Source organism: Dreissena polymorpha, chromosome 1, assembly GCF_020536995.1.
Source record: "Dreissena polymorpha isolate Duluth1 chromosome 1, UMN_Dpol_1.0, whole genome shotgun sequence".
In the NCBI taxonomy this organism is placed as follows: Eukaryota; Metazoa; Mollusca; class Bivalvia; order Myida; family Dreissenidae; genus Dreissena; species Dreissena polymorpha.
In genome coordinates, this window is record NC_068355.1 from 200739169 (window position 1) to 200766469 (window position 27301).

General features: G+C 38.6%; 1 protein-coding gene across 1 annotated transcript in view; it reads right to left on the minus strand.

Annotated features, from left to right (window-relative positions):
• Positions 1–2152: 2152 nt before the first annotated feature.
• The window catches only part of LOC127865801 (zinc finger protein 836-like), a 48309-nt gene continuing 23160 nt past the window's right edge, over positions 2153–27301 (minus strand). Inside the window, exons 8-14 of the mRNA XM_052405818.1 lie at positions 24352–24495; positions 22829–22927; positions 13105–13218; positions 11357–11511; positions 6069–6240; positions 3930–4007; positions 2153–2343 (exon numbers count right to left, since the gene is read on the minus strand). Of these exons, the coding sequence (XP_052261778.1) occupies positions 2153–2343; positions 3930–4007; positions 6069–6240; positions 11357–11511; positions 13105–13218; positions 22829–22927; positions 24352–24495 (953 nt within the window). The remainder of the gene's footprint in view (positions 2344–3929; positions 4008–6068; positions 6241–11356; positions 11512–13104; positions 13219–22828; positions 22928–24351; positions 24496–27301) is intronic.

Below are 27301 nucleotides of genomic sequence, written 5' to 3' on the forward strand. Positions count from 1 at the left end.
GCAGACTACACAGGCTAATCTGGGTCGACAATTGACGCACATGCATTAAGCACAGTTTTCCAAGAACAAGGCTCATATAATGAAGTTCAAGAGGGGTATATTGGAGTAACTCGGTCGACCAATCGGTCAGTCTGAATACAACGTTTGTGAAGCGATTACTTCAACATTTCTTAAGCGAATACATTGAAAATTTAAATATGTCATCCGCATGAAATGAATACACTTTTTAATGCCAGATGATCCGCAGATCCATAAGTTATTTGCCCTTGACAATATCTGACTAAGGGATGCCGTATTATTCCCGTGTGTGATTAAGCTCTAGCCCCTAATTAACATTGAATGGAAACGACTGTATATACGCACAGGTGGTTAGCGTGTGGCTATGATATTAATTAGTGAAAACATCATTTTGAATGATAAATAATCATATTATAACGAAAATTAAATTTTATGAAAAAAAAAATCACTATCAAATATATATATAACAAGGTATGCAACTCAAAATCACCCCAAAACGGGGTGCATCGCCTTGAACAGCCATATCTTCATCAATTGTGCAGCGATTTTCACGGTCTCGGTCTTATTCAACGCAGAAATGAATTTCCTTTCTGGAAATGTATATGTCTTGCAATAATTTTACAAATGCTGGGTCAACTGTTAAGAAATAACACGATACACAACTCGCCCCGTTTTGGGGTGATTTTGAGTTGCACACCTTGTTACAATATATATATTTGATAGTGATTTTTTTTCCATAAAATTAAATTTTTCGTTATAATATGATTATTTATCATTCAAAATGATGTTTTTACTAATTAATATCATAGCAACACGCTAATCACCTGTGTATATACGTAGAAGTAGAATTAGCATTTCATTTCAAAGTGATATGGTTACAAGTACAATTTCAGTATTTATGTCACACATAAGCTGCATAACGATCTACACATAGAGAACGTTGCTATTATTAACAGACGAGTAATGTGCTTTTCCGACAAGCCGGGTATTCGTGCCGTGTAACCGTCGAATACATCGACTTCTTATGCAACGCTGTGTATCATATAGTGACAAATCTTACTGTTTCAATATACATGTATTCACATTAAAAATATAAGCCACGCTATGTGAAAATGGACTTAATGTATGTGCGTAAAGTGTGGTCACAGAATAGCCTGTGCAGTCCGCACATTCTTCCTAAACTGCAATTTTTAAAGAAGAGACTTCCTTTGAACCAATCACGCAGAGTTGACGTTCCTTACTCTCACATACATGAATACGTGAATGTAATGTAACCGTCGTGCAAGAGATTGCCTTTGAACAAGCATGTCCAAGCTTTACTGTGGCAACACTTTACACACATGCATTAGCCCGCTTTTTGCACTAGTAAGGCTCAGCCTCATATGCATTGAACACGAACTCATACAATTTTTCTCTACTCGATGCAAAAGCCAGTGTAAAAGTTATTATTGATTGTATCGCACAGCTAGTTATACAAATAAAAAATTCCACAACACTTAACACACACAAATAAGTAATTTCAACAATGAATTGGTGCACAGAAAAGTTTAGCGATTTATGAAACGTATTTTTATAACTAACATCCATGTACAATGCAGAATAAAACAAAGTACACGTACTGAAAATAATTACCCAAATCAGTCAAAAGCCCAAATCACTATGATTGGTGATGTATCAATGACCATACATATAATGCTGAATATGTCTTAATACGCATCGTTATCGGAAAAATGGGCTTAATGCAATAGCGTAGTGTCGTCCTAGATTAGCCTGTGCAGTGCGCACAGCTTAATAAGGAAAGACTCTTTTCCCATAACCTGGATTTTCGGTAAGAAGTGACGTCCTTTAAACAACAAATTCCATAAAAGCGGAAATTTTCGTCCCTAATTAACTTATGCGGACAGCACAGGCTAATCTGGGACGACGCTTTACGCGCATGCGTTAAGCCTAGTTTTCGAAGAACAAGGCTTAAATGAACTCTGAATGGGTTGAGTCGAATGCTCGATCATATGTGACCTCAAATTAACTTTCTTAGAATAAGTAATCAAATAAGTCCAATGCGCATTTCAAAATTACTATTATTGCAACCAAATAAATGTCCATAAAAATCGCGCTGATTCTGTCTTTATGTCGTCTACAAGGGGGGTGCCATGTGCGTGAGCATGTGTGCCCTCATGTTCCCCTTCTGGTTGAACTGCCGCCCACACACCGTGCACGCGAAAGGTTTCTCCCCCGTGTGTACGCGCAAGTGCAGCTCGAGGTTGGACTGGGCCTTGAACGCCTTCCCGCACAAGGGGCATCGGACTCCCCCTGCAATATGGGGAACTGATCAGTAAGGAGCTTACATGTATCTTATAATAAAATACGTTTATCGTATCAGTGTAACGTATATCGTATATTGAAATACGGCAAACTGATGTTAAGTTATGTGCATAAGTATCATGCCATTAAAAAACGGTCAACCTACAGTCAAGTGAATAATAAATCGTACATTGCAACGAGATCAACTAATCAGACAAGTGCATAATTATTCATACATTTAAAAAAGGTCAACTAATCGGTCAAGTACATATCTTAGTTTGAAATTCGATTATCTGATTAGTCAAGTTCATATATTACATTGAAATTCTGTAGACTGACCACTCATGTGCGTCTCTTGAATTGAAATACGGTAAAACCAGTAAGTCAATAACTTTTCAGTTACCAGCATGACGTTAGCTTATAATGATATTTGATAAACTTATCATTAACTGGCATATATTTTATTGGCATAGGGTAAACATCAGTCCAAAGCATGTAGCAAACGATAAACAATATATAAGGGTTTGCCATGCTTGGAAGTTGTAAGTCAGGTTTTGGTTTATTTACTAGTTAGGATTTCATTAAGGTTTATCCGACATATTCATTACGATTGGTTGTCCTCAACGTGTATCACTTATTTATATACGCTCCGTTTAACTTTATGCTGCGATGTCTTTCACGATTTAATCTATGGAAATCATGAAACGGGCCAAAACCGCAATAAAACTATAGCCTTTATACACAAATAACTCCATCTAGTATTGAGATCAAAATATATCGTAATATAACGTGTGCTTCTATTCTTTTATATCAATATTATATTATTGCATATAAGAACGAGTGCGACCACAACGGTGTTGTAGTAACAGTAAACAATAATATTAAGTAAGTTGATATATGCAAACTGTATGAACAACGACCAAGAGTTCTTCTCAGTGTAATACAAATCTTTACTCAGAGAAAAAAAGAGTATAAAAATTGGCATAACTCAATTAAAATAAGAGATGTGTTTGTCAGAAACACAATGCCCCCTATTGCGCCGCTTTGAAATAAAATTTCAATATATCATTTGGCAGATTTAGAAATTACTTCCCTTGGATTGTATTTTTTTACTTTTGACCTTGAAGGATGACCTTGACATTTCACCACTCAAAATGTGCAGCTCCGTGATACACATGCATGCCAAATATCAAGTTGATATCTTCAATATTGTAAAAGTTATGGCCAATGTTAAAGTTTTCGGACGGACTGACGGACGTAAGGACAGACAGTTCAAATGCTATATGCCACCCTACCGGGGGCATAAAAACACTAATTATCGTCTCATTTTCTAAACCACTATCAGTATCAACATGTATGCCAAATTCCTACGAGGGATCTCCGTCACAAAAATACCAAAGAAATCACCCAACCCCTTATGGCATCACACGATTCTTAACTGAATATAGCGCTCGTTTGAACAAAAAAAGCAAAATCATGTTTTAGCAGTCACTGGAATCATTTGAAGACGAGATTATTTGCGATCGGCACATGCACTAGCATGTGTCTCCTCACGTGCGCCTCCTGCGTAAAGCGCTTGTCACACACGGAACATGCGAACGGTTTTTCACCGGTGTGGACCCGGATATGCCTCTCCAGGTCCGTTCTGCTGGCAAACTGCTTACCGCACGTGTTACAACGTCTTTGATCTGGAGTGAGATAAAATAGTGCTGGATTAAGAAATGCCTTATTATTAAGCCGAAAACCAAATAGACTCACAAAAGACGCCATAACGTCAGATGGAAGAGACAATGGCGCAGATTGAATTGAGTGTGTACTTTTCGTACCTCGAAATGACTGCCTCGTAACCGCTGTACACATTTAAAAGATGGCTTATATTGGACGTTGGCCTTCAAAGCCAGGTGGCCGTTAAAATAAATATAGAATGTGTTTCGTCGGGATGATTCTAGAGTAATCGCTGCATGCTGATGGCCGCTGTTCTCAAGTGACCGCTTAGTCAGGTTGGGCTGTCTTAGTAATTTTAAATAGATTACAATTGAACTAAAGCTGCGTCTTTTAAACGATCGATTCATAAAAGTCCAAAGTCATTAGAATTCAAGTGGTTTACTCACTAGCCCAGAAAGAGAAACTGAAAGAGTGAAAATGACAAGGGCAATGTCATTCAAAGCAGTTTGTTTTCATTGTGCTAGCAAAGTAAAAGAATCCTAGTGACACAGAAAGTGTATACGCTGTTTATAAACTTTTGATTTTTTATTGGAAAATGCAGGTACAAAAAATAAAAATAAATCATAACTGTTTTTATAACGTTGCCGGACTTTGGCTTATTCTTTCACGATATTGTTAACAAGGAGAGTCTTATGAAACACGTCTAAATGACCATTGTCGAATGACATCGACGTGCATTGTGTTTCGCAGTATTGTGTTTAATAGACCGACCCCGAAGCACATGTACAAAGAGCGATGCGTTAATAGACCGGCCTCAATGCGCACGTCCCGAGAGCCATGTGACGGGTGAGATTGCTTTTCACGTTAAATCTCCGCTGACACACGGGGCACGGGAAGGCTTTCTCGCCCGTGTGAACTGGAAGGTGCCTCCTTAGAAGGCTTTGACTCGCGAACACCTTTGTGCAGTGCGGACATCTGGGGTATACTGAAAAAGAAAACATCATTTGGGCCGTGCTCTGTGAAAAGGGGGTTTAAGGCATGTGCGTAAAGTGTCGCCCCAGATTAGCCTGTGCAGTTCGCATAGTCTTATAAGAGACGACACTTTCCGCGTTAATGATATTTTTTCGTTTTAATCAAGTGTCTTCTTAGCAAAAATCCAGGTTAGGCGGAAAGTGTCGTCCCTAATCTTGGACGACACTTAACGAACATGCATTAAACCCCCTTCTCTCAGACCGAGGCTCATTTACTTTCGTATGAGGTTTATACGCCATTAGGTATTCATATTTCGAAGGTAAAGCGATTTTCAAGTATAGTGAATTAAATACCGAGTACTCAACACGGATTTTGTATCCGCAGTTTATTTTATTCTAATGTACATTTATTGTATTAGAAACGGATCAAATCAGTGGATAATTAATACAGGTTTTTAATTAACCGTTCGTATAAAAAGCTAAATAGGTAAACACATCCGTCAGGTACAATCTGCAATCAAAATAATTGCATCAAAATAAACTGTCAATCGATACACACAACTATTAATGTTTTGTATAACACATAACGGTTATAACAGTAAATGTGTATTTATGTTCAACGTTTTGTTGAACTGAGTTATGCTGCGCACAAAATGCGAAACAGACTGGCAGACGGAAGGAAGGACTAACGTTGCGGTTTCAATATGCCTCAAATCGTGGACATATTTAAGGACATCAACGTTTGTATAAAAAACAACACTCATCGGCGATTGTTGTCAAAATTAGAACATTGTCGTTATTTTCTGATAATGATGGATTGCGATGTGTCGTATTGACAAGCAACCTTCCGTATGCTCTTTCTGCATAAGACTCTTTCCACATAAGGGACATTTGCGACTTGTCTCTATTTCATTGGTACTGATGTATTGCCATGCAACGTTTGTAATGCTCCTTCTAAATAAGCCTCTTTCCACATAAGGGACATTTGAGACTTGTCTTTATTTCATTGGTACTGATGTTTAACAATGTGACGTTTTGTATCCTGCTGTTTAAAACCAACAACACTGGGCTAAAGTTGTCAATGTTCAAACATTGTCGCTATTTTATTGATACTGGTGTACTGCCATGTGCCGTTTGGTATGCTCCTTCTGACTAAACCTCTTTCCACACACGGGACATTGGAACGGCCTCTCCCCGGTATGACTGCGCATGTGCCGCGCCAACGCGGTGTTGCTGGGGCACACTTTCCCACACTGCTGACACACGTGCTTACTGTACAGAAAACCTGCAATGCAAAAGTCCAATATGTCACAAAATGTCACGGTTAAAAATGCAAAAGTCCAACATGTCACACAATATCACGGTTAAACATGCAAACGTCCAATGTGTAACAAAATATCACGGTTAAGAATGAACAAGTCCAACATGTCACACAATATCACGGTTAAACATGCAAACGTCCAATATGTAACAAAATATCACGGTTAAGAATGAAAAAGTCCAATATGTCACAAAATATCATGGTTAAAAAGCAAAAGTCCAATATGTCACAAAATATCCCGGTAAAAAATGCAACAGTAAATAATAACAAAAAGATTAATACGTATCAGAGAAAAACGAAAAAGTTGAAAAGTTGTGTGTTTATTTAAACATTTTGAATAAACACAAATACGTATATTATTGACTTATTAGAAAGCAGACGAGAGACGGTTTGCATGAAAGCACGCGAGCTTTATTGTAATGAAAAAGTCCAAATGAGCAAGAATTCTAAACAGTCGAAGTTTTGCATATCTCATGTTTATTAAAAAAAATACACACGAGGCTAACTGCATGTGATATTTTTCGGTTTTATATGTCCAAACAACACCAATACATTACATCGAAAAAAAAGGATATATTGCATTTGTTCGTTCGCTTTTGCAATCTGTCAAACTAACTAACGAGAATAACGCCTACGCCAAGGTGCTGACAGCTAAGTGTTCAAATAAACAAATAGTTCAAAACAATTATGAAACTTAGTTGTATAGCCCTACTTTATGAGGGGGGGGGGGGGGGGGGGCTTGGGCATAGAGATTTGTCCTTGGCCGTCCGTACGTCTGTCCCACTTTTTGGGCAATTTAAAACTGCAGCTGTTATGGGGGCTGACAATTTACAAACATATAAACCAGGATTTTAACTTGCGTACCTTAATATTTTGGTTCGACACAACTGGTAAGGCCTATTTTTATACAAAATTAAAAACAAATCACTTGTGTCACTCGTAACTCACACAGTATTGCTGCTAGAGGGCAGATACTTCACAAACATTTTAAACAACATGTACAGTTGCGCACCTCAATATTTTGGTTCGGATCTCTTTGTCACGACCAGAGTTGTCGCCCCTATTTAATTAAAAAAATCATTTTTAACATTTTTGACTTGTCCGTTGCTGAACTACACTTGTCCGTTAATGTTTATTTAAATTATAAACGAATGTATTGTTATACCTACACGTGTACCATTCTAATCAGACCCTATGGTGTACACCTCCACGATAAAATCGTGGCCAGTTACTTAGAAAACTGATGATGGCAACGGTGTAATCATCGTTGAAATTGTGCATTTCATGCGTAATATTGTCAAAACATTTTTTCATCACTTTAAGCGTCTAACAAAGACTCGTTGAATTAATAACACACAATTGAAAACGTTTTGTTTTATTCTCAAATGAGTTTAAGTAAATGTGTAATCCGAAAAACACTTCAAAATTTTAACGACAGCCATTGCCATATGCAACGTAACTATCTGGCCATGCTCGAACTTGTATGAAGTAAAACATGAGAAAAAAATGATGCTAGAATTTAGCGAACATTTGGAATTAATACATTTTTAAATTAAAGAAGAACGTTCAAAATTTAGATACGGAATGAATGCGTACACCAGCCTGTACACTGTCTAACAGTCTGGCCCAAGGCCCTCAATCCATTTTAGGGGAAGCGGGTCGCTACCCATATCAGGGGGAATTTTCGTGGCGTTTCCCTTATTGGGGGAATTTTTATTTACTCTCTAATTATTACATTTGTACATGTTTGCACTATATTCATTGCTTTTTACATAATTAAGTATGTTTGACAAGATTAAATTAAAATAGAATTGGGATATAATAATCATGAGACACATCTATTAACAAATATATATATATTTTTTTTGGGGGGGGGGGAATTTTTCCCCCCAAAGGGGGAAAAAGTATACTTTTCTGGTGGGGGAATGCGGCCGAATTTCGGCCGTGGATTTGACAGATTGAGGGCCCTGTGGCCGAATGTTGAAAATGCGGCATACTCCCGGTCTCTTATAAAATAAGATAGATCACTGCGCAGGAGAGTGCTCGTATTTTAGCTTGATTGCTCCGCAAATAGCACTGACAATGTAATCGCGTGTCAACATCCGGTTTTGCAAAACTTAATTACGGCTTTAATACATGTATTTTTTTATTCCTCGACCCGACTGGTTGTCCACGGACAACTTAATTGAAACAAATCAGTTGCCCAGACAAGCAAATGTATGACTCGGGCAACTCGGACATTTGATTTCGCCACCCCTGAAACGTATCACTGCTATAGAGTTGAAACTTAACAAATGTAGCACCTGATTAACAAAACATCTATCGTTTTTAACGTGTATCGCGTATTAATAAATAAATGAACCGTGTTCTGTAAAAAGGGGGTTAAATGCATGTGCGTAAAGTGTCGCCCAAGATGATCATGTGCAGTCCGCACAGGCTAATCAAGGACGACACTTTCCGCCTAAACTGGATTTTCGCTAAGAAGAGACTTTCTGTAAATGGAAAATACCATAACATCGGAGAGTGTCGTCCCTGATCAGCCTGTGCGGACAGCACAGGCTACTATAGGACGACACTTTACACACATGCATTTAACCCCTTTTCACAGAGCATGGTCCATTTGTATTGTTGCTAGTGGGCTAAACAATTACAAACATCTTAATCAGCGTTTGAACTTTCACTCCTCCATATTTTGGTTCGATTTTCAAACTTAATAAGAGTTTTCAGACAAAAGCCTAATATTAAAGGGTATCTTTTTCTGACAAAGTCATTTATTGTTTAAACTATGTTTGTCAATAAAGCCATGCTTTAAACGTAGAGAGTAATAATAATTTAATTTACTCACGCAAAACTTGTAAATATATATATATAAAGTGTTTCGGGAAATTTCAATTTATTTATCGGAAGCAACCACGTTTTGTATGATGAAAACACTGTTATTAGAAATTACATTCAGGCCATTATAGCAGTCATTGTGAAGTAAACTGGGTATAAGGACGGCGGCCTTCTAGCAAAACCAGACAAATATACTACAAGTTCAAATAAACCAGCATTTGCCAAAAAATACGCTACAAGTTCAAATGAACCAGAATTTGCCAGAAAAATACGCTACAAGCTCAAATGAATCAGCATTTGCCAGCAAAATACGCTACAATCTCAAATGAACCAGCATATGTCTGTGCATTTTATTTTTCCTGGTTGAACTGTTTGCCAGCAAAATACGCAGCAAGCTCAAATGGACCAGCATATGTATGTGCATCTTATTTTTCTAGTTAAACTGTTTACCAGCAACAAACGCTACAAGCTCAAATGAACAAGGATATGTCTTTGCATGTAATTTTTCTAGTTTAACTGTTTGCCAGAAAAATACGTTACAAAATCAAATGAACCAGCATATGTCTGTGCATGTTATCTTTTCTGGTGGAACTGATTGCCACAATGGCGGCGTTCGCTACAGGCTAAAATGCACCATCACATGTCGTTGCATGTTGTTTTTCTGGTTAAACTGTTTGCCGCAATGTGGGCGTTCGCTACAGGCTAAAATGCACCATCACATGTCGTTGCATGTTGTTTTTCTGGTTGAACTGTTTGCCGCAATGGGGGCGTTCGCTACAGGCTAAAATGCACCATCACATGTCGTTGCATGTAATTTTTCTGGTTGAACAGTTTGCCGCACTGTTCGCTACAGGCTAAAATGCGCTATCACATGTCGTTGCGTGTAATTTTTCTGCTTGAATTGTTTGCCGCACTGTTCGCTACAGGCTAAAATGCACCATCACATGTCGTTGCATGTTATTTTTCTGGTTGAACTGTTTGCCGCACTGGAAGCGGTCGCTACAAGCTAAAATGCACCATCACATGTCGTTGCATGTTATTTTTCTGGTTGAACTGTTTGCCGCACTGTTCACTACAGGCTAAAATGCACCATCACATGTCGTTGCATGTTATTTTTCTGGTTGAACTGTTTGCCGCACTGTTCGTTACAGGCTAAAATGCACCATCACATAACGCTGCATGTTATTTTTCTGGTTGAACTGTTTGCCGCACTGTTCGCTACATGCTAAAATGCACTATCACATGTCGTTGCATGTTGTATTTCTGGTTGAACAGTTTGCCGCACTGTTCGCTACAAGCTAAAATGCACCATCACATGTCGTTGCATGCTATTTTTCTGGTTGAACTGTTTGCCGTACTGTTCGCTACAGGCTAAAATGCACCATCACATGTCGTTGCATGTTGTATTTCTGGTTGAACTGTTTGCCGCACTGTTCGCTACAGGCTAAAATGCATCATCACATGTCGTTGCATATTGTTTTTCTGGTTGAACTATTTGCTGCATTGGGGGCGTTCGCTACAAGCTAAAATGGACCATCACATGTCGTTGCATGTTATTTTTCTGGTTGAACTGTTTGCCGCACTAGTGGCGTTCGCTACAGGCTAAAATGCACCATCACATGTCGTTGCATGTTATTTTTCTGGTTGAAATGTTTGCGCAATGGGGGCGTTCGCTACAGGCTAAAATGCACCATCACATGTCGTTGCATGTTGTTTTTTCTGGTTGAACTGTTTGCCGCACTGGTGGCGTTCGCTACAAGCTAAAATGGACCATCACATGTCGTTGCATGTTATTTTTCTGGTTGAACTGTTTGCCGCACTAGTGGCGTTCGCTACAGGCTAAAATGCACAATCACATGTCGTTGCATGTTATTTTTCTGGTTGAACTGTTTGTCGCACAGGGGCCGTTTGCTACAAGCTAAAATGCACCATCACATGTCGTTGCATGTTGTTTTTCTGGTTGAACTGTTTGCCGCACAGGGGGCGTTTGCTACAAGCTAAAATGCACCATCACATGTCGTTGCATTTTGTTTTTCTGGTTGAACTGTTTGCCGCACTAGTGGCATTTGCTACAAGATAAAATGCACCATCACATGTCGTTGCATGTTGTTTTTCTGGTTGAACTGTTTGCCGCACAGTGGGCGTTTGCTACAAGCTAAAATGCACCATCACATGTCGTTGCATGCTATTTTTCTGGTTGAACTGTTTGCCGCACTGGGGGAGTTCGCTACAGGCTAAAATGCACCATCACATGTCGTTGCATGTTATTTTTCTGGTTGAACTGTTTGCCGCACTGGGGACATTCGTACGGCTTCTCCCCTGTGTGTACTCGAGCATGTCGCCGCAAGGTGGCATTGTTCACGAACGACTTGCCGCACTTGTTACAGACGGCCCTTGGCACTGAAAGAAAAGGATGGTTATAGATAAGACGCGTTATATATAATACGCGTTATAGTTAAACGCGTTATAGATTACACACGCGTCATAGATCAGACGCGTTATAGATTAGACGATTTCCGATAAACTGCAATAACATTTGTTTAGCCAAAACAATCAAACTTTACAACGAACACAAGTACTTGCACAAACAGTAAAACAGTCAATGGAAAGAATACATTTTATTGCAAATTTTGTTTAAACAAATTCTTGGACGAGCAAACACATTTTAGTGTTTAACACTAACATAAAGGGCATGACATGAAGTATGTGACAAACAATTAACAAACACATACGATGAATATCTGCAAAAACCGAGATTGTAATAAGACATGTTCACATGGGGCACGGATGACCCAACATTCCCATTGTGTCTCATAACTCCACACCAAATTCGTATTTTGAAATCTCAGTATGCCCTTAACGTTTGATGTAGGGAAACGAGTGGCACATGTAACACTCCGAGTCCTCGTTATGGGCGTAAGGCCATTTATTTTATAATTGCATTATAAATTTAAAAAACAACACAATCCGGACTTTTTTTATGACAAATTTGCTCTTTGATTATGATCTTGACCTTGCAGGTAGGAAACACGTGGTGCTCGCAGACGTGGTCTTATGCTGGTCTACATTTGTGCAAGGTTACTTCAAAATCCATCAATCCATATCAGAGTAATGGCTGAGCCAGGAATATTCGGACGGATATTCGACACTCGTACAGACGGACCGTGCGAATGCTATGTGTCACCGACACTCGTATAGACGGACCGTGCGAATGCTATGTGTCACCGACACTCGTATAGACGGACCGTGCGAATGCTATACCACTCGTACAGATGGACTGTGTGACTGCTACGTGTCACCACTCGTACAGACGGACCGTACGACTGCTATGTGTCAACACTCGTACAGACGGACCGTGCGAATGCTTTGTGTCACCACTCGTTAAGACGGACCGTGCGAATGCTATACCACTCGTACAGACGGACCGTGTGACTGCTGTTATCCTCTTCAATGTAGAATGAAACTGAAGTCCTAAAGTACACAGTAACATCAAAATGGCTGGTTTGAAAGTTAATTGGTTTAATGATAAGACAGCCAGTAAATTCTTCGTGGCCAAGGTGTCGCTTCTTCATATCGTAGAGCTACTAGAGGTAAATGACCTTGTCAACCAACGGAGTAGACAGACATGATAATATTTTATAAGAAAATGACACACTGATATTATGCTTGTTTTAAGTATATATATATTTATTATAACTTTAATCAAATATATATACATTTAATAAAACATAGATGAAATAACATTCATTGCTGTTTTCTTTCTTTTTGCCTTCAGTACCGTTATGCGGAAAAGTCCGCGTCTGTTTTGGCTATTATTTTTTTCGAAAAAAATGTATGGCTATTATTTTCTGAAGGCCAGTTTGAGCACTGGTAGAGGTAAATGACTTTGTCAACCAACGGAGTAGACAGACAGAGAGACAACGCACTAGAACATGTTTCCCATATGAACGAGCATATGTCTCTTCATGTTGCTATTCTGGCTGAACTGCTTGCCACATTTCGGACACTCAAACGGTTTCTCGCCCGTATGGACCCGGATATGTCTTCGCAAGGTGGCGCTGTCAATGAACGATTTGCCGCAGACGTGGCACGTTTTAGTGCCAGATACTGAAAACACACAAACATACTCATTATTTAATATGAAAACACTCAGCTTAATTAACCCAGATACTGAAAACACACGCATACACAAAACATTATTTATGACAGTCTTCAAAAATAAAAAGCGGTAAATATTGCCATACAACACTCACTAAGGTATGGTCATTTAGACAACAGTTTTAGGGCAATGTGTGGGTTTTCCATCAATACTTTATAAGCTACGTGGTCTTAGGGTGGCCAGTTTTAGGGGAAAATTCGAAATCGAACTACAAATATGGCTCCTGGAGCTCACAAAGAAACTGAAACGAAAAGTTGTCAATGGAGTTTTTGTTATCAAAAACTACGTGATCATTTAATAAACAGGAGGATACAATCAACAGATACGTTATTCCAAAATTATGAACGATTTGATTGCTACTAATGTTTTCAAACACATTTCAACAGTTTCTTGTGTGATTTTATTTTAAATCAACACTACAATTAAATTTATAACTATTTTACAACTTCAACAAAATAAGCCCGAACATATGTTAATTTCAAAATGATTTATTTGTTTTTCTAAACATTTGAAATTCATCTATACAAGTTTGTTCATTTTTTTAATATTAAGATTATTTTCTAAAAATTCCAATAAAAATGTTGGGTTATCTTCTATCCAAAAAACAGGAAAACACGTAATAACTATGAACCATCAAAACGTTTGAGTAGGATGGCATCAGTTCAGTTTCCTCCATAGTTAAAAAGCAGATAACTTATACTACTATGCAAAACGCACCCTCGCATGTTTCTTCTAGCTACTACAAGTTGGAGACAACCTTGTGACTAATCCCTCTTCACGACCCTGTGCACTGCAATGGTATGAATTCGGTGTGATTAATCCTTCTTCAGGACCCTGTGTACAGGAATGGTATGAATTCGATGTGATTAATCCTTCTTCACGAACCTGTGCACTGGAATGGCATGAATTCGATGTAATTAATCTTTCTTCACGAACCTGTGCACTGGAATGGCATGAATTCGATGTGATAAATCCTTCTTCAGGACCCTGTGTACAGGAATGTTATAAATTCCGTGTAATTAATCTTTCTTCACGAACCTGTGCACTGGAATGGCATGAATTCGGTGTGATTAATCTTTCTTCACGACCCTGTGCACTGGAATGGTATGAATTCGGTGTGATTAATCTTTCTTCACGACTCTGTGCACTGAAATGGTATGAATTCGTTGTGATTTATCCTTCTTCACGACCCTGTGCACTGAAATGGTATGAATTCGTTGTGATTTATCTTTCTTCACGACCCTGTGCACTGGAATGGTATGAATTCGGTGTGATTAATCTTTCTTCACGACCCTGTGCACTGGAATGGTATGAATTCGATGTGATTTATCCTTCTTCACGACCCTGTGCACAGGAATGGTATGAATTCGTTGTGATTTATCCTTCTTCACGACCCTGTGCACTGGAATGGCATGTATTCGGATGTGATGCACAAGCTCTTCATCTGATGGAAACGCTTTACTGCAAAATGTACAGCCGTGCATCTTATCTGAAAGAATTAAAAACAAGGTTCTCCGGTAAAATACTAGTTATTGCTTCTTCTATCCAGAGTGGCGGTTATGAAAATATTATCACAGTCCTAAATTTATTAACAGTTCACTACATACTGCATGTCTAGGCAGTATGCTAAAATCAACAATATTTTCTCTCTTTTTTATAATTACGCAACACATGAATCATACAATATCATAGACTGTCATGCTGGTATGAACAACATTAGGATAACAACGACAGTATATTTTATTAAAATTATAGTTCTTATACATTTAATTAATAACACTACACTAAAATGTTTCTTGACACGAAGCAGTTTGTTTGAAAAGTAGGAGACGCTGTTTGGAATTTACCGATACACTATTGCATGGTCATGCGTTATATGTAGGCTTATAAGTTTGTACAATTTCATTGCAGGATGTCCGGTTAGCGAAGTGGTCGGTAAAAGCGCTTCTAATATCACCATACCGAACAGGTGGGGTTTCCTTCGCCTCCGGGAGTCGATTCCCCCACAACACAAGACCACACCGAAATTAAAATATCTTTCAGTAAAAAACAAACGGCTGGATATCGAAGATATAATTCAAAATTCGTCCCAACTTTCGTGAGTCAAATACTTAGGAGTAAAAGGACCCATTCCGGTTCCAAACATAATGCAGCCTCAGGCGCGGAAGGACCTACTACACTTACAACTAAACACACTGTTTCATTTCTTGTTTACATGGAAACCCTTGTGGTGATACAAGGAGTCGCTGCAAGGGAACCGCTTCTGGCACACGGTACACTGGTTCGACCTCTCCCCGGGTACGAGTCCGAATATGGTACACTGGTTCGACCTCTCCCCGGGTACGAGTCCGAATATGCCGTACCAGCATGTACTTATACGGGAACACTTAACTACAGAATGTGCACTCAAAAATCGTCACTGAACATGGATACAAATACAGCGTTAGTGTTCGTTTTCTTAATACGAGGAAAAAAGTGTCGGAAACAAGAACCATTTGACAGTAAACAACAAGTATCAAAACATAAATGTCATTTATTGATTATAACAGCGCCATTAATTATAATGGATACAGTGACGCATGTGGGGTTTTGAGAACGCAAACTTTGTATTTGAGCAATACAAAAAAGGGAATAATAAACGATGTAAAAGATCTATGGCCGGCGACAAACCTTCAATAAACAAGAGAGGATTGATGGCTCTTAAACGTTCATATGAGCTACTTGACACAAATTGTTGAATACTTGGATAATGATAGGCACGAACTTAGTAAGAGAACAATCTGATAGTCCTTAGGAAACAAGACATGTGTATATAAGGCATCGATGCCCCCACTTGCCACTTTTGTCACAAAACTCGTTTGATGTCAAACACATGTTCTTAATGGCTAAATTTAACTTTTGACCTCTAGCATTGACCTCTGAGTTAGCATGTCTATCAGTAGTATCGACCCTCCTAATGAATACATACGAATTTTGGAAGTGAACAAATACAAAAACACGCATGTGTTATATGCCAAGGCATAGTTAAATGTGTATTCATGGACATAACAACGAAACTTCATTTAAATCAACATTGTTTTGACAAAATACGGGCTGGCCTTAGCTCCCTTTATTACATGTAATCAATATCATATACAATGTTTCTCATAACATCGGCCCTTCTTATTGATTGCTAGGATTTGTTACTATGCGCATCGGCTTGTTCTACAAAAATTATCTTATTGGAAAAACGAAAATCTTTCTCATGTTGTTCTGAGTTTTTTACATTGTATTCACAAATTAGCGGGATTTAAAACCTTTGATAAAACTATTAGTAATCCATAAACAAACTTACATAATTGTGTTTTACGTAATTTCAAAATCATAGCATCAGCCTGGAATAAACATGATCTACTCTCCAATTAACACCGGGAATGTTGAGAATGATCGTCGTAATAGTCATGGATAACCATGAAATAAATTAAAACTTCTAAAACTTGAGAAAAAAACACACACTAATGTTCCATCACTTCTTGAGGGTTTTTCGTTAAAGTCACGATACTATATGGAGGGCCAATACTATGAGAATAAGGGATAATGAGAGGGGTGACACTAAGTCGCCTAATGGGAGCCATTTGAGGTATAAATCGTCTTCAAATTGAATAATGAATGAATCAATTACAGCCTGAACAATCTGTGTTATAGCTAGCGTTGACCTTTGAACTCTTAAGAGCGACCATGGCCTCTGATGTAGGGGGACACGACAGTTTTATACATGAAATGCCTCGTCCGTTTGGTTGTCGTAAGTTATCTTAAAACATGATACATGACAAAGTTACAGTCTAAACAAGCTGGAGGTTTGCCTAATTTGATCTTTAAATTGAGATCTTGACCTTTGATAGAAGAAGACCAGGGTAATTCACGATACATGCATGTAGTCTTGTGATTTGTTCCAAGTTATTTATAAATCCATCAATATATGGTTAAGCTATGATTGAGACATTAATTTCCAAGCTTTTGTATGACCTACTTTGATTCTTGACCTCTAAATGTTAACTTGATCTTTGAGGAAGTGAGACGCTTGTTACACACGGAATGCGTGTCCTCATGGTTATTATACGTGGTAAATTACCTTTAAATAACATTATGAATGAAAAAGTTTCAGTCTGAAAAAGCTGTTTAACCCATGTATACCTAGTGGACTCTCCCATCCTTCTAAATGGGATCAATTTATTTCCAACATTAGGGATGTCTAGTATATTTATTTCTATATTTAGAATATACAATGTATCTTACAGAAATTCCTTTAAGCAAACAGCGCAGACCCTGATGAGACGCCGCATCATGCGGCGTCTCATCTGGGTCTACGCTGTTTGTCAAGGCTTTTTTTCTAGACGCTAGGCGTAAATGGGTTAATGGCACGATTTGATCTTTGAACTCTTACGTATGAACATGACCTTTGAGGTAGGGAGACAAATTTAAATATTGTCTTGCATGGATTGCATTTGTTCCAAGTTGTTACAAAATCCAATTATATATGGCGGAGACAGGAATTTTCAAACTGTTGTAAGGCCAAATTGTCAATGACCTCTACGCGTGACTTTGACCTTTGATGTAGGGAAATGGTCTTGATAAGCGATACGTCGTCTTACGATTTCTTACTTATGTGAAGAGTTATTTCATAATCCCTCTATATATGACCATGTTATGGCCGAGACAGAAACTTGTTGTTTATGGTCAAATTTGACGTTTAGCAACCATGTGACCTTCGAGGTAGGCAACTGATCTTCACAACTTTTCTCATATTGGTGGACATTTGTGCAAAGTTATTTAATAAATAATTCATACATGGCTAGTTTCTGGCTGAGACAGGACATTTTTCACAGACTGCTATTTGCCCATTTTTTCGAATGAGGACACAACATTAGTTGAACCTTGAATACCAATAACACACACATTACACACACACACGTAAACTAAACTATAGTGAATAACATTGCTTCAAAAGGGCAGTAACTTGCACCAATATTAATAAGAGTTGTCAAACATGTAACATAAGCTTCATTCATAACTATAATGGTAGTTAAATAAGTTATTCTCGGATTTGACCTGGTGACCAAGTTTTCAAACGCACTTGATTTAGTTTCGAACTCGGCCTTGATACTGTAAAAATAAACATTCTCAATGGCATCTAGAAGGGTTAAATTGTTTTGATAAGATTTGACCTGGTGACCTAGTTTACGGACACGCGTTACCCACATTTGAACGCAGCCTTGAAATGTCAAGAAAACAATTTTAATCTCCATGCGACACATGCAAGTTAGCCTTGGTTATCCTCCGTGATGTTCATGGTCCAGTTGGTTTCCTTCTCATGGCAAACCATGTGACATTTCAAGTGGTCGCTCCGGCGGAACCGCTTCAGGCACACGTTGCATTCATACGGTCTCTCCCCGGTATGAGTGCGCATGTGACGAACCAAATCGCAGTGAAAACGAAACGATTTTCCACATAAACAGCACGTGGTCTCCTTACCTGAAAAAAATAAAATAAGCCGCGCTCTGAGAAAACGGGGCTAAATGCATGAGCATTCCACACAGGCTAATCAGGGGCTATACAATCCGTCTTTAAAAGAATTTTCCTTGACGGCACTGTAGGCACATGTATGCATTAAACCCCTTTTTATCAGAGCGAGGTTAAACGAGTTTCGCGGATGAAGTATACAATGGAAAGCCTGGTCAAACTAAGCTTTTATATGCTTTAATAATGATTCATCGACAAGTTTTTTTTTCTCAATTTAAAAATAGCCTTGGAAATCTTTTATGGTTAACGCATTCGCATACTGTCTATGTGTTTTTATCGGAGTATGCACACACAAGGCGAAATTTTATCAACTATATTTCGTATCGTGATCATGATTAATCTCACATCCAAACGAGTGTATCCCAATGTGACACATCAAAGTTATCTGCATGTGACACATCCACGTTATCTCCATGTGGCACATTCACGTTAGCTTCATCTGACACATGGTTTATCTACGTGATGTTCATGGTCCAGTTGGTTTCCTTTTCATGGCAAACCATGTGACATTTCAGGTGGTCGCTCCGGCGGAACCGCTTTAGGCACACGCTGCATTGATACGGCCTCTCCCCTGTATGCGTGCGCATGTGACGAACTAAATCGCAGTGAAAACGGAACACTTTACCACACAAACAGCACGTGGTCTCCTTACCTGAAAAAAAGAGATACGATCTTGGGAAAACGTGGCTAAATATATGAGCGTAAAGATAAGCATGCGCAGTCCACACAACCTTATCTGGCACGACATTTCCCACAAAAATACTGGATTATCGCTTAAAAGAGGATTCCTTAAAACGGAAACACGACTAAAGCGGAAAATGTATTACCTGATAAGCATATGCGGACCAATCTGACACTAGCATTAAACCCAGTTTTCCCAAAACGGGCCCCGAATAAAACCTACACATAATTTTATTCACCAAGTTGTTTATTGTAATTTCATACCACTATCCAGTCCATAAATTACAAACGTAGCGCCTCGTTTCTATTTAAATGTGTCTTGTTCTGAGAAAACTGGGCTTAATGCATGTGCGTTAAGTGTCGTACCAGATTAGCCTGTGCAGTCCGCACAGGCCAATCAGGGACGACACTTTCCGCCTAAATTGGATTTTTGCTAAGAAGAGACTTAATTTGAACAAAAAATGTCAAAAAAGCGGAAAGTGTCGTCCCTGATTAGCCTGTGCGGACTGCTAAGGCTAATCTGGGACGACACTTTACGCACATGCATTATGCCCAGTTTTCTCAGAACACGACTCAAATGTACATCTTTTTTGTATGGACGACCATGTGAGAGTTCAGATGGGCCTTTTGGGTAAACCGTTTAAGGCACACGGTGCATTGGTACGGCCTCTCTCCGGTATGCGTGCGCGTGTGACGAACCAACTCGTAGTGATAACGGAACACTTTACCACAAAAACAGCACCGGGCCTCCTTACCTGAAAAATAAAATGAGATCTAGTCTGGGAAAAATAATGCTCAATGTTTGTGCGTAAACAATTGCCCCAGATTAACCTGTGCATCGGATAATCAGGAACGGCAGTTTCCGCCTTAACTGGATTTTAACTATGAAAACACTTCCGTTAAACGAAAAAACAACAACATAAAAGCGGAAAGTGTCGTCTCTTTTAGCCTGTGCGGATTGCAAAGGATAATCTGGAACGACACTTTTCGAGCATGCATTAAACCCAGTGTTCACACAGCGAGGATCAAATAGTTTCGCAGATGATTTTCTACATAACACATACATCGTACTCATCTACCTAACATATAATTATGTACCGTAATAAAATGGAAAACCGAGTCAAATAAAGCTTTCACATTTTTCTTTTGCAACAAAACTGTTTTGTTATTCGTCGACATCGTTTTGAAGTCACTGTAAAATAGCCTATCGATTTAAAACTAATACGGAATTCCTAGAAAATATTACCAATTATACCTCATTCGGTGTAGAGCATATTCCAACGAAATTATATATTTAAATATACAAATTTGGTTATTATAATATCGGGTTTTAAGAAGGTAAACAAGAGCTGTTAGAGGACAGCGCGCTCGACTATTCGAGTGCTTGACAGTATAACATAAGCCATCATGGGGACATTGTTCATATTCAATAATTTATTAGACGATCTTTCAAAAATATAAAAGGATTTTTTTTTTGGGGGGGGGGGGATGAGAGGGGGGTATACCGTGGGGTGGGGTAATTTGTAAAAAAAAAAATTATTTTGGGGGGGGGGGGGGGGTAGGGGGTGGTAGGGGTGGGGGGTGGGGGTGAGCGGGGGTTATAATGTGGGGTGGGGTAATTTATTACATGATGTTTAAAAAAATGGGGGGGGGGGGGGGGGTTGGTGGGGGGGGGGGGGCGAGGGATTCTAGGTAGGGGCGTGGGGTATTGTTTGGGTGGAATCCATTGTGGTATTCAGGTAAGTGTTGTTTTGTCAAAGTAATACTAAAATGTGATCATAAATAAAGAAGTTATGGCAATTGAAACAAAATGTTCAATTATCTAAGTGTCAAAGGGGCCATAATTATGTCAAAATGCTTGATACAGTGGTCTGCTCTTGTTTATAGGTTGGGGTCATGTTGGTAAACAGGTATGCACCATATAAAAGCATTATGTCAAAGGATATAGGAAATATTTGGGGTAGTACGCAAACTTTAACATAGATTTATCAATATAAATATGCATATTCTAAGTATAAAAGGGGCAATAATTATGACAAAATGCTTGATAGAGTTGTCTGCTCCTGTTTATAGGTTGGGGTGATGTTGGTAAAAATGTATGCAAAATATGAAAGCAATATGTCATGGAACAATGAAAATAAATGGGGTAGTACGAAAACTTTAACATTTGCTTCATATTCTAAGTGGAAAAGGGGCCATAATTATTAAAAAATGCTTGATAGAGTTGTCTGCTATTGTTTATATGTTGGGGTCATGTTGGTAAACAAGTATGCAAAATATGAAAGCAATATGTCAAGGGACAAAGAAAATATTTGGGGTAGTACGAAAACTTTAACATTTGCACGCTAACGCAGACGCTAACGCAGACGCTCACGCCGGGGTGAGTAGGATAGCTCCACTATATATATTTCATATATTAAAGTCGAGCTAAAAAAGAAAGTCTGATATAATAGCCTCGTTTATTATCATACTTGTGTATTTTCAGTAAAATATGAATACAAAATGTCCCCTAACAATCAGACATTGTATAATGGACCCGCATGTGAAGTTTCACCTCACCCTTAAGGTTTAAGCGTTTTGGGCAACGTAGGGCATTTCTGCGGGAATGATCCAAATGAGCCGTCGCTTGGAAAACGAGACTTGATGCATGTGCGAAAAGTGTCGTCACAGATTAGCCTGTGTAGTCAGAACATTTTTATCAGATACGACATTTTCCGCATCAAATTGATTTTCGCTAAGAAGAGACTTTAAACGAAATATACATGTACCATAAAAGCGTTAAGTGTCGTCCTTGATTAGCCGGTGCGAAGTTCACAGGATAATCTGTGAAAGACTTTTCGCATTTGCATTTTGCACCGTTTACTCAGAGCGGGACGCATTTGTGTGAAGAAGTACACGCTGTTTGCATTACAAATAGAATAACGCAAATAATCACTACTTACATTATAAAACAACTATAATGCCTCGATTAAACTTCGAGTTATGAAAGGCGCTTTAATGTGTCAATTTACACGACTTAACTTGAAACACTGGTACGAAAATCGTAGTTTGTCTTTTTCGAAGCAACGCAATCCAAATGGTCGGCAGTATCATGTACGACGTCACTCTGGATCTGCAGACGATTTATTCATAAATCAGCCTCTCTTACGGAGGATTCCGGAGATAGTCGATGTATCACGATTTTTATGACGTAACTCCATGACATATTTCCATGAACATTTTTCAGACTAATAACAGAACTTTATTGCATTTTGAAATGGACGCGCATGTGACGAGTAACGTGGTTCTTCTGGTTAAACCATTTCTGACACACTGTACACTGATACGGTTTCTCCCCGGTGTGAACCCGGATGTGACGTGTCAACAGGTATTTGGTCGGGAACTGTTTGCCGCAAAACGTACAGTAGCAGGTCTTAACTGCAAAATAAATATTCATTTGATGAAGCAAGTTTATTATTTGTATAGCTGGGTTCACAAATCACTGTATATTGTTACCCACCTACAGAAAAGTAAGCGTGTGTAAAAAAAGGGATTGACAAAATATGGTTTATGCACAGTTCCGGTATTAATCAGGAAGCTATGTTCGGTTCGGCCCCATTTAAAAAATGCAAGCGTTCAATAAAACACATGTTATGGGACACTGCAAATATGGTGAAACGTTTTTAAAGTGAATGAGATACCATCAATGACTATACAATCGCACATTAATTAATAACACTGCCATTATCTGAGTGCAAAAAAGACGATTTTTTTTAATGCGGCATCATTCTTTACTTTATTCTACGAAACAATAGTCACAGTAAACTGTGCATGCTAGTCTAACACATGATTTAATTGAACAAAACGCCCTCGTTAATACATTCATTTGCATTCAAATACGCATACGCACGGTTGACCATGTTTAACTTAAAATACAGTTTCCTTGTTTCCCATCGTCGTACCGTTATCAAGCCTATATATTATTTCATTGTTTAATTGTGTATATGTCTACATACAATTTACCATTTTGCCGTGCATTGTCTTATCTTTCGGTTGAAGCGTTTATGGCACTGTATGTCTTTTCTGCGGTAAGGATCCGAATGAGCCGTTTGCTTGGAAAACGATACTCCATGCATGTGCGTAAAGTGTCGTCCCAGATAAGTCTGTGAAGTCCGCGCATTTTTATCAGGGACGAAACGTTTCGCCTCAAATTGATTTCGCTAAGACGAGACATTAAACTAAATATACCATAAAAGCGAAGCGTCGTCCTTGATTAGCCGGTGAGAACTTCACAGGCTAATATGGAAACACTTTTCGCATTTGCATTAAGCCCCGTTTACTCAGATCGAGTCGCATTTGTGTGAAGAAGTACACGCTGTTTGCATTACAAATAGAATAATGCAAATAAATCACTACTAACATTATCAAAGAATTGTAATGCTTTGAGTAAACTTTGAATTATGGAAGGCGCTTTAATATGTCAGTTTACACGAGTTAACTTTAAACACCGGTACGAAAATCGCAGTTTGTCTTTTACGAAGCAACTCAATCCAAATGGCAAGTCGGCAGTATCATGTACGACGTCACTCTGGATCAGCAGCCGATTTATTTCATACATCAATCTCTCTTACGGAGGATTCCGGAGATAGTCGATGTATCACGATTGTCATGACGTAATTCCAAGAAATATTCCCATGAACATTCTTCAGACTAATCACAGAAGGGTTAAACGCTCCATAATCGTGACATAGTGTGCTTTTTAGTATGCAGTCAATTATTTAATTTTAATTATTTTAAATTTAAATTTACAAACATCGAGTATCTATAGCTTTATTGCATTTTGAAATGGACGCGCATATGACGAGTCACGTTCTCCTTCTGGTTGAACCATTTCTGACACACTGAACACTGATACGGTTTCTCCCCGGTGTGAACCCGGGTGTGACGTGTCAACAGGTAGTTGGTCGGGAACAGTTTGCCGCAAAACGAACAGTAGCAGGTCTTAACTGCAAAATAAATATTCATTTGATGGAGCGAGTTTATTATTTTTAAAACGGGTTATCTAAAATCACTGTATGTTCTCCACCTACACAGAATGGCCCTAGAAGTAGCGTGTATGACAAGGGATTGAAAAGCAAAGATGGATTATGCACAGTTCCGGTATTTATCAGTAGGCCATGTTCGGACCCATTAAAAAAGCAAGCGTTCAACAAGATAGGTTTGTGAAGCACTATGTCCCCATATATTTGACCTTTGACCTTGAAGGATGACTTTGACCTTTCACCACTCAAAATGTGCAGCTCCATGAGATACACGCGCATACCAAATATCAAGTTGTAATCTTCAATATTGCAAACGTGTATATTAAATCAGCGATTTTGACCCATATATTTGACCTTTGACCTTGAAGGATGATCTTAACCTTTCACCACTCAAAATGTGCAGCTCCATGAGATACACATGCATGCCAAATATAAAGTTGCTATTTTCAATATGACAAATGTTAAACGTTGACCAAACAAACAAAGCAACAGACAGGTCAAAAACAATATGCCCCCCACTATAGTGGTGGAGGACATAATAAAACATGTAATGAAAAACGGCAAATATGATGACGTGATCAAAGTGGACGGGATATCTCAAATTACTATACAATCACACATTGATTAATGACACTGCAAAAATCTGAGTGCAAAAAAGACCATTTCATTTTTTAATGCGGCATCATGTCATTACATGATTCTACGACACAAAAGTCACAGAAAACTGTGCATGCCTGTCGAGCACAGGATTTAATTGAACATAACGTACTCGTCAATACATTCATTGGCGTTCAAATACGCATACACAACGTTGAACATGTTTAGCCCATTTATGCCGAGTGGACTCTCCCATTCTTCTAAATTGGATCAATTTATTTCCAAAATTAGGGATGTCTAGTATACTTATTTATATTTTTAGAATTTTTCTTACAGAAATTCCTTTAAACAAACAGCGCAGACCCTGATGAGACGCCGCATCATGCGGCGTCTCATCTGGGTCCACGCTGTTTGCCAATGCTTTTTTTCTAGACGCTAAGCACAGATGGGTTAACACAAAGTCTCCTCGTGTCCCATCGTCGTAACGTTGTCATGCCTACATGCTATTCCATTGTTTAATTGTGGTCATGTCTGCATACAACTTACCAGTTTGCCATTCATTGTCTTATCTCGTACACATACAGTTTCCATATGTCTTTATCGTGGACATCCCTACATAATGTTTTACGTTTTTTCACTGTTTTTCATAAACGTACCTACCGGTATACAATGTTCCCTAGTTTTCACTTTTTTTATTAACGAATCTATACAATGTTTAATAGTTGTTCACTGTTTTTCATGAACGAACCTATACAATGTTTCCTAGTTTTCCACTGACTTTTCATGGACGCGCATGTGGAGTTTCAGGTTCCCTTTCTGGTTGAATCGTCTCTGGCACACTGCGCACTCGAACGGTTTCTCCCCGGTGTGGATCCGCATGTGGCGATCCAGATTCCACGGCGCAGAGAACAGTTTACCACAAAATGTGCAATCGTACGTCTTAACTGCAAATTAAAGATTGCTGTGTTAGTTTACGGTATTCACTTCTACTTTTAGTGTACAAAATATGGCTGAAAACGTTACTTAACTTACAATTTATGTTTGACATCAATTATCTTGATTGAAGTTTGGTCTCATCAGCGAGTAAATATTAAGGCGTTAAATGACTTTTTTTGAAAGCGCATGTTGGAGGTTTTATTTAAAAAAATGAGATTTTAGTTATTTCGAATGACTAGAACGAGTGGACGTCAATTGAATTTTGTCAAGTACTCTTGTGTGATACTCGGCGTAGACACACTTCTGGTACGTGTTTTCCGATAACAATCCGCGCATTAAACACCGACAGATAGCTTTAAGGAGAGCTCCGGCTTGAGCTCAGAACGTGCAGTTGTACGTCTTTACTGAAAAAACAACATTTGTGTAAAGCACAATCCAAATGAAAATCGTTCTTAAAAAAGGGGGCTTAATGCATGTCCGTTCTGTGTCGTCCCACATAGCCTGTGCATTAAACACAGACAAATCAAGTATTTTACTTTTCGACTAGATTTTCGTATAGAAGTGAAGTCTTTTAAACGAAAAATTCCATAAAAGCGGAAAGTATCGTCCCAGATTAGCCTGTACGGCATGCACATGCTAATCTGGGACGACACTATATAACCATTCAGTAATCACAGTTTTGACAGAACGAGGCTCATTCTTTGCAACAACAACGGCTCTCGAAAAGATGATGACAGAGTTTAGTTAATTATTCAGTGGAGTTAATGAAGACCCCCATTTCATTTTCTTCACCGAATCGTTTAATGCAATTGTGTACACTTCACCATACACAACAAAAGTAGCGCCTAGTTTCTTTTTAAATGTACTTCTTTTTTGCGTGGACATCCATGTGATAGTTCAGATGGGCCTTTTGGGTAAACCGTCTACGACACACGGTACACTGGTACGGTTTCTCCCCAGTGTGGATCCGGATATGGCGCACCAGCTGATTGTTAAACGGGAACTCTTTACCGCAAAATGTACAGCCGTGCAGTTCTGAAAAATGCAGTCAGATAAGAACATTTAATAAGTATCAAATTAATAACCAGCTGAAATGTGAAATTTTGAACAACCATCGTCGAAGCTAAGTGCTTTTATTGCATACCAATACACTGGTTTGATTCTTAATGATACTAATTTTATTGGTCTCTTTAAATATATGTACATAAATAACTGCATTCAAGTTACACACGTAGGC